The sequence below is a fragment of the Cyprinodon variegatus genome, unplaced genomic scaffold (genome assembly GCF_000732505.1).
Source record: "Cyprinodon variegatus isolate N-32 unplaced genomic scaffold, C_variegatus-1.0 Scaffold239, whole genome shotgun sequence".
NCBI lineage: Eukaryota > Metazoa > Chordata > Actinopteri > Cyprinodontiformes > Cyprinodontidae > Cyprinodon > Cyprinodon variegatus.
The window spans coordinates 554,032-563,320 of record NW_015150692.1 but is presented as its reverse complement, the minus strand read 5'-3'; the positions used below and the strand labels follow the sequence as shown (position 1 = coordinate 563,320).

Here is a 9,289-nt window from a genome sequence, read left to right as displayed (position 1 = left end):
TTCTAATTTTTGCAATATTCCTCAGATGAAAGAAGGAAATTCTAGAAACCTCTTTGATGTGGGATTTAAATTGCAGCAACAATTGCACCAATATTTTGCCAAGTCCATTATCTGAGGCCATGAGAATATCATTAGTGACTTTCACCAGAGCTGTTTCAGTGCTATGATGAGCTCTAAAGCCAGACTGAAACACTTCAAAAAATTCATCATGGTGTAAGTGATCGCACACTTGTTTGGCAACTAGAAAGGAAGATTGGATATAGGTCTATAATTGGCCAAGTCATCTGGGTCAAGAGACAGTTTTTTGAGCAAAGGTTCATTACAGCAACCTTAAAATCCTTTGGTACATATCCCTGTAAAAGAGATAGATTAATCATTAATCTAAAATGGAGGAGATCAAAGGGAATACCTCCTTAAATAACCTGGTTGGAACTGGATCTAACATACAAGTTGAAGGCTTGGATGAAGACAATAATTTTACTAACTCAGAAAGTTCAACTGGATCAAAGCAATCTAAACCCGGTTCAGATTCCATGACTACCTCAGATGCTGCCCCACCCTTCAGAGACAAACCAATCATAGATAGAGAAGTGCTAATGATCTTATTTTTAATAAGATTAATCTTATTTATAAAGAATCCCATAAAATCATTGCTGCTAAGAGCAGGTGGAATGGACGGGTCAGCGGAGCTATTGCTCTGGGTGAGTTTGGCAACTGTATTAAAAAGAAATCTAGGATTATTCTTATTCTCCTCTATTAATGAGGAGAAGTATGCTGCTCTTGCTTTACAAAGGGTCCTCTTAAAAAGCAGTAAACTATTTTTTCAGACTAGGTAGGATTCCCGTAGGCCTATGGAGCGATATTTTATCTCCACTTTCCTATCATTTTGGTTCAAAGTGCGCAGCTCTGCATTAAACCAATGAGCCAGCTTTCTATTTCTTTTCAAAGGAGCTGCATTGTCTAAGGCAGTACGCAGAGAACTAGCAACCCCATCAACAAAGTTATCAAACTGTGAAGAGGAATAAGCTATGCTTTTGCACTCTGCAGCACTACTCAGCGACACAGAGGAGAGAGAAAGTGAAACAGATTCTTTAAAATTTATAACTACACTATCTGATAATGATCTGCTAAAATTTTGGGTGAGGAGAACTCTGTTAAAGGAATCCTGAAGGTTATTAGAAAGTGGTCAGAGAGGACAGGGTTGTGAGGAAATACTGTTATTTCTTCACATTCTATGCCATATGTCAGCACAAGATTCAAAGTATGAAGATGAGTTTGTTTGGGACTATTAATATTTTGAACAAAGCCAATAGTGTCTAAGATAGCATTTAAGGTGGTTCTTAAGCTATATCCTTCAATGGCAGCATGGATGTTAAAATCTCCCACTATGATGACCCTGTCAGTATTTAATACCAAATCAGAAAGGAACTCTGAAAACTCATCTAAAAATTCAGAGTAAGGACCTGGTGGATGATACAAATTTACAAAAAGAAGAGGTTTTCCTGCTTTGCAATTTGGATCAGGGAAATTAAGGGTTAAATGTTCAAAAGAGTTGTAAGTATTAACTGCCTCTGGAGTTAATACGTAAGTCAGACTGAAAGATTGTTGCTACTCCTCCTCCTCGCCCAGAACTTCTGGGTATGTGAAAATTTAAATAGCTTGAAGGAGTTGCCTCATTTATGCTCACATAATCCTCTTGCTGCAGCCAGGTTTCTGTAAGGCAACATAAATCAATGTGATTATCACAAATCACGTCATTAACTAGCAGACTTTTAGAGGAAAGATAACTTATGTTTAACAGACCACATTTAATTGTTTTAACTTTTTCCCCAATTGGAGTTATTTGGCAAACTTACACACCGAAGCAACACTAATTTTAGTGACCTCCGATCGGCGTAACCGGGTGTCATTACCGCCAGTGTGAATAACAATCTTACTGTATTTAACCTTATCCTTAGCCAGCAGTTTCAGGTAGGATTTGATGTCGTCCGTTCTGGCCCCCGGCAAACATTTGACTATGGTCCCTGGTGTCTCTAATGCCACGTTTCTGACTATGGAGCTGCCAATCACCAGAAAGGCTTCTCAATGGGTGTGTCACTGAGTGGTGAAAACCGGTTAGAAACGTGAACGGGTTGTTGGTGACCGGTGGGCAGAGATCCACGACTACGCTTTCTGCGTAGTTACCCAATCGCCTGGCTGCTCAGGCACTTTTGGAGGACAGCTACGTGGGGGGCCTACTTTAACTCCTGGATTTTCAACAGCCTGAAGCCTGGATTCTAACTCTGACACCCTCGCCTCCAAAGCTACAAAAATACTACACTTATTACACATCCCATTATCACTAAAGGAGGCAGAGGAATAACTGAACATCTGACACAGAGCAGGAGAGAGGAGAGGAAGAAGGAAGAGTTGGAAAAGAGTCAAGGGAGGGAGAGAGAGAAGCCATGGCGATGCTAAGCTAGCGCTAGCCTAGCTACTCCTTACTATCAGTTAGAGTTACTTAGATACAGAGATATCACAGAAAAAATAGCTTCAGATGGAGATTGTCTGGACAGTAACAACACTCAGTAATCCAAACAGGAAGGGAATGCGATACGTCTCACCAACAGCAGCAGCAATAGCCTCCTCCCTAAAGCCCAGCATACACCGTGCGATTTTCGGGGCAAATTCACAGTTTTGTGAATTTCTCGATCGGGCCAACTTTCAGCCTGAACGTGCTTCGAGAGTCGTGTAGTGTACAGGGGGTTACGAGCGGCGATCAGCCTCCTGATCAGGAATCGGGAGGTCAGGAGAATATCAAACATGTTTGATGTTCTCCCAACCCTCGTGGGAAAATCGCTCAGGGTGCTTGCGCAAAAAACAAAGATTCTTCTTTTTATTCTTCCTCTCAGATGTAATCACAGCAGCATTGCAGGGATGCAATGAGGGAAATGCTTCGTCTGCAAAATTGACGGACCGCAGCAGCCACGCCTGCTCAGCCACATTCTTTTTCCAAATACGTTGTCGCCCTTCCTTTCTAGGACCCTCAGCACAAAATTGCACAAATTGCCAAGGCAGCGCGGTTCACTATATTGAGCTTTATATCTCCCTTCTATTTGTTTGGCTTTAGGATAGAGAGCTACAGAGCAGCTCCATCTCACTGCGGAGCTGAGTCCGACATGGTTTTTATTTGCATAGTGTCAGCAGGTAGATTGGATCAGAGCGTCAGGCCGAACATAATCGTGAGCTGTGAGCTCACACTGTACGACAAAACCCTACGATTAGTCGTACAGTGTGAGCAGCAGACAGGAATGTTTCTGGGGCTGTTGGAGGAAGCAGAGTATGTGAAGTAAAAATAATGCCCAGACCATAAGACCTCACAGAGAGAGACCTCAGGCAAGGATTCAAACCCAGAACCTTTTTGCTGCAAAACAATTATACGACTAACTGCTCTACTCTGCAGCTAAAATTGAGTTGTGTTGTTGCTAATCTGTATCAACTGCAAAAACCTAGATATAGCATTACATCAGATATACAGCAAAGTTGCTGTCATGGTGTGTTTTAAAGGTCTGACCCAAAGATGAGAGAACCACTCAGAGAACCAGGAAAAATGGTTTAACAGGTTTATTGGGATGAGGGTACAGGGGAAGTGTGATCTGGAACTCAGGTAGCTGGTGATCAACGGTTAGTTCAGGAACCGTGGGAATCTTGGGAAACTAGGGAAAATGCTAGTGAAGGACTCACGTTAGGGGGGGGCTCTTCTCTCACTAGCATCCAGTCTGTGTGGGTTGATCAGAGAAGAGGGAACATGTTGAAGCGTCGACAGGTGGACATTCTTTGGACCCGGAGGAGCACTGGAGCGGACTGTCACTTGGATTTCCGTGAGGGACTTGAACGGTACATGTGGAGGTTTCTCCCCTGCTCGGTGTGAACTCAGTAAACAATCCAACAGCACATATGGAGGTTTCTCTCCTGCTCAGTGTGAACTCAGTAAACAATCCTTCCAGGGGAAGAGGGCCAAACATTCAGTGCAGGAGGACGTCCTGCCAAAGGCAAAGACAAAAAAACAAGGTTAGACCCAGAGAGACAAAGACTCAGTTTGACTTAGTGAAACAAAGACTCAGGTTAGGCTCTGCTAATCTAAGCATGGCTAGAGTACGCAAAACTGGCAAACACTCTGGCCTCGAGGTAGTGACAGTCCACTGCTTAAGTACTCCTCCAGATAATGATCCAAAGAGCCGCAGGTTGACCAACAAGGACTCAGGGGTCTCTGGACCCTAAAAAAATTTATCTAAAAAATAATTACTGCATTAAAGTGTTGATACCCAAAACTTCTATAAGAGCAAGGTATTAAAGTATTTGTACTTGACACCTATAAAAGGGATGGATGTCAGGAAGCCAATGTAGTTTGTTTTTATTAATGAGCTATTTTTGTATCTTTTAGAACCTCTTCCTTCACCAGGGAAACTTTTGGAAGTCGATGCAAAAATTGTGGGAACTCCCCAGTGCAATTGTGATTACAGTAACACAGATGTTGATTCAATTACTGACAACATGATATGTGCTGGGTTTCGTGAAGGAGGAAAGGGAACTTGTTTGGTAAGTCCTAAGTATTTTCAGCATTTTTTCTTATTTTCTGCTCTTGTTTTTTCCAATAACCTCCAATTATCTTAAAGGGAGATTCTGGAGGTCCACTTGTGAGCCAACAGGGTGATCGCTGGATTCAGGCTGGAATTGTGAATTTCGCTGTTGGTTGTGCTAAGCCCAAATTCCCAACAGTCTATGCCAGAGTATCCCAGTTTGAGAGCTGGATTAAAAGCCACATCACCAGAAACCAGCCAGGCTTTCTCACTTATGTGTCTAACAACACAGAGGATGTCTTAAACATTTCCTGTACAACTCCTGCCCTGACCTCGACAATAAATATATCTGAAGGTCAGTAGCCCCTGAAACTGATATGAAGCTGTTTTTTTAGGGTTCGTTAACAATTGTCAAGACTTAGATTTAGACAAACTTTATTGGCATTTTGTTGACACAGTGTATACAAAACTAAATGTCATTTATAACGCTTGCCAACAGGGAATGAGCAGCAGCTTACCAATGAAAATGAATACTTTCATTTATAAAGTACAGCAGTGATCAAAATGCAAACAGTTCAGGAGAGACATGGTGGAAAAGGTATTGATGTGGAAGGTCCGGGAGCAGTGCAAAAATGGATGAATAGATATGGTAGACAATGCAGTAGAAACACTGAGTTGGGTTCTATATTGGAAATTCACCATGTAGTGCAAGTCTGATGTTTTCAGTGCGATGCAGAGTCTGGATTTATGACTTGATTAGAGTTTCCAAACAGTATGCTGGGCGTGTGTAAAGGACTAATGATAATGAGGTCATATCATTATCTTTTGAATAAACAAAATTATGAAAATCATTTAAAGGGGAACACCGTTTGTTTTACATGATTTTACGTCATTGCATCATGTACCCATATTAGTTTTGTGGCATTTGGAGCTGTTCTGAAGATATTCGGTTTTGTAATCCAAGTAACGTCTTCCTATGGGCATTGAGTTAAAGGCACAAACTAAACTGTTCATAATTTATTCTTTATGGTACGCCAGCATTCATAACATGTAGGTGAATCACTGTACTCCAGACATCTGTGGTTATATTTTTTATATTTATATATTTTTTTAAACAAAGCGGAGTGTGTATGATGTCATCTGCGTGAGCTGGCTACCACTCATTCATCCTGTCTGCTGAGCTGCTGCTAGTTTTACTTACATGCCTGGAAGATGTCTAGTGCTACTATCACAGATGATCTCAGTCTTGAAATTTAATTGAATGATTCAGATTAGCTAGCCAAATGAATGGAAGAGGTAAAGTGTAGCTGCCTGTGGCCCGGGCTGCCTGTCACAACTCCAGTCCGGCGCGTGGATGACTGGAGTTGTGCCTTCAAGTTGTTGCCGATAGTGTCATGATGGGTTAAAGAGTTAAGCCCAAAATGCAGAACACACACGGGAAACTGGGTAAAAGTCCAAAAGAGTTTATTGAAGCACAAATATGAATAAGGTACGGGAACTGGTTCAGGCAGGGGAGCAGATTCACAGGAGAACTGTACAGGGACGGGAGATGTAGGTTAGCAGAGTTCATGTGAAGCTAAGCATCTAGCTTCAGGCTTAGCATAGCAGGCCTTGATCTGAGCTTCCAGCTCACTGCAGAGAACAACAGGGAACATCCACATAGGATTCTTCAAGGTTGAGCTTCCAGCTCTTAGCAGAGAACAACAGGGAACATCCACATAGGATTCTTCAGGGTGAATCCACATAGGAACCTTCAGGTTGGCTCACCAGGGCAGATTAGCAGGTTAAGCTCTCCTAGAGCTTCAGGCTTGAGACTGGTTCCTGTGATGTAGCTCTCCCAGAGCCTCAGACCAGAGACAGGGTTCCAGTGAGGCAGCTCCTCCTGCGCTTCAGACCAGAGACAGGTTTCCAGTGAGGCAGCTCTTCCTGAGCTTCAGACCAGAGACTGGTTTCCAGTGAGGCAGCTCTTCCTGAGCTTCAGACCAGAGACAGGTTTCCTGTGAGGCACAGACAAAGGAGAGATTAGAATCAGATCTCGCACTAGAGACAACCAAGATTCAATCTGTAACAGAAGGCTCAGGAAGCTAACCTACTAAGATCAACACTGCAGGTCAGGCAGGAGCTTATAAAGGAGAGGTCTTCTGATGAGAGGATTAGCAACAGGTGTGCAGGAAGATTCCAGCCCTAGGGGAAAAATACACAGAACAGAAGAGGATCCTCGGCGCCCTCTGGTGGGCAAGCCTGAGGATCCCAACAGATAGGAAGACGTTACTTGGATATAACCTACCGGAATATCTTCAGAACAGCTCCAAATGACACAAAACTCATATGGGTGAGTAGAACATGATGTAATAACATATAATCAAGGGGCCAATGTAAAAAAAAAAACGGTGTTCCCCTTTAATCAACTTTATTTGTTCAAGTTTTTTTTTAGAAATAAAATAACCATCATGGCTTCAGTCACATTTAGTGTTCTATCTACCCAGCTTAAACTCCCTGTTCTGTTTCTTTAGATTTAGAATACGCAACATATTTCAGCCTCATCGTGCGTCTCATGTCTTGTAGAAACGAGGGGCGATCAGCCTCTCAAGATCGATCAGGAATCGCAAAGTCCGGAGAAAATTAAACATGTTTGAAATTCAGTTGACCGATGTTCATGACCAAATCCTGCCGTTGAAGCAGAGCTACGAGCCGATTTACCAGGACCTCTAATATTGTGCATGTGTAAACAACAGAGTTATTTTTCTTCTTCTTCCAGATTGACAAGTTCGATCAGCGCCATCTCTCAGCGCTGAGTCTGGGGTGTAGTTTTTGGACATGGAGTGTGAGCAGTTAGAAAGCATCAGAGCATTGGGTTGTACAGTGTAAGAACAAACATTGTGAGCTGTGAACGTTTAAACCCTTCGGTTTCGTCGCTCAGTTTAAGCTTTGGCTGCGTTCAACGATTTTAAATATCGTACAGTGCATTTCCGAATTAAGGACACCACTGTGATGTGGAATCCCACAGGTGGATATATTGGATATATTTCAGAACAGATTCATTGAAACAATCAACAGCAAAGGCTATATGAAACTATTTAACATTAGTGTACAGAGAGTTTACCATTGTTGACTATTATACTGACACAACCTGGCCCCAGTTCAGTCTCACTGCTGCTACTTGGACATTGTTGTTTATCTATCACTGAATAGATAATGCTGTTTCAAGGGTTAACTGAATTTTTTTCTCAGTGTGTGGTCGACCATCACTTAACACCAGGATTGTAGGAGGAGAGGCAGCCCCTCCAGGCAGCTGGCCCTGGCAAGTCAGTCTGCACACATTTTCTTCTCACATCTGTGGAGGATCTCTGATTAATGACCAGTGGGTGCTGACCGCTGCTCACTGTGTCCAAAGGTAAGGAACAAAACAACCTTAGAACCAGAAAGGTAATGAGCTCATAACTTTGTGTTGAAGTAGAGGCTCCATGTGATAGTTACACATTAATGGTAAATGGTAAAATGGTAAATGGCATGTACTTATATAGCGCCTTTATTCAAGTTAGGAGACTTGACCAAAGCGCTTTACACTACATTCATTCACCCATTCACGCACACACTCACGGTGGCAAGCTACATTGTAGCCACAGCTGCCCTGGGGCTCACTGACAAAAGCGGGGCTGCCGTACACTGGCGCCACCGGGCCCTCTGACCACCATCAGTAGACAATGCAGGTGAAGTGTCTTGCCCAAGGACACAACGACAATGAAAGTCGGAGTCGGGGCTTGGACCGTCAACCCTTCGATTTCAGGGCAAACTCCTACATCCAACGCCACTGTCGCCCAACTAATCTTAAAGAAAACAGACTTAGATCTTGGTACCAGTGTTTAATTTAGGCAAAAAAAGATAAACCTATGGTGAGAACAAACAGCCAAATACCAGACAAGTTGAGTTTAGAAACTAGTCTGTGGCCGAGAATAGATGTTTATATGTAAATTATTAATACCTCCCCCTAACATTTGTTGCTTATCATATTGAACATAATGGAGCAGAAAACTTACAAATCAACTCTATAGCAGAAACCATCATGCTGAAACAGATAATCTACAAAAGAACACAGTTCTCTATCATCTCTGTGGGTTTGTTTTTTTTTATAAAACTTTTTGTTTTCTTTTGTTCTTCCACTCTTTTGACAGTCTGAGCACGTCACCATCTCTCGTGACAGTATATCTGGGTCGTCAAAGTCAGGAGGGATCCAATCCAAATGAAGTCATTCGGATAGTATCACATATCAATATTCATCCAGAATACAACTTTCTAAATGATAACAATGACATTGCACTTTTGAGGCTCTCTGAACCAGTAAATTTCACGGATTACATCTCTCCAGTTTGTCTAGCCGCTCCAAAAAGCACATTTTACAGTGGTGTTGACTCCTGGGTCACTGGCTGGGGAACCATTGGAAGTGGAGGTGAGTTAAAAACCAACTGTATACAAAAGACCACAAAACAGGCTTTACTTAGAGGAAACCGGACCATTGCTAAACTTTTCTGAGACGCGTTTTGACACCTATTCAGGAGGTGAAAGGGTACAGCTGAATCTTGAGTAAGAAATTAAATTAAAAGGAAGTTTTTCCCTTCCAGTGTCGCTACAAGTATTCTTAGTGTGAGGGATTGCCTTTGAGTCAATGAGTTGATGCAATCAACTGGTTTTCCTTAGATAGAAAACTTTGAATCAATTTGACTGTATGATCT

General features: G+C 42.3%; 1 protein-coding gene across 2 annotated transcripts in view; it reads left to right on the top strand.

The window, feature by feature from the left end:
- LOC107089106 (transmembrane protease serine 9-like) overlaps positions 1-9,289 on the top strand; it is a 33,178-nt gene that overhangs the window by 14,939 nt on the left and 8,950 nt on the right. Inside the window, exons 5-8 of one of the 2 annotated variants that reach the window (XM_015381670.1) lie at positions 4,424-4,578; positions 4,656-4,914; positions 7,791-7,953; positions 8,732-9,006. In XM_015381670.1, the coding sequence (XP_015237156.1) occupies positions 4,424-4,578; positions 4,656-4,914; positions 7,791-7,953; positions 8,732-9,006 (852 nt within the window). The remainder of the gene's footprint in view (positions 1-4,423; positions 4,579-4,655; positions 4,915-7,790; positions 7,954-8,731; positions 9,007-9,289) is intronic. The other variant, XM_015381671.1, reaches the window with a different exon arrangement.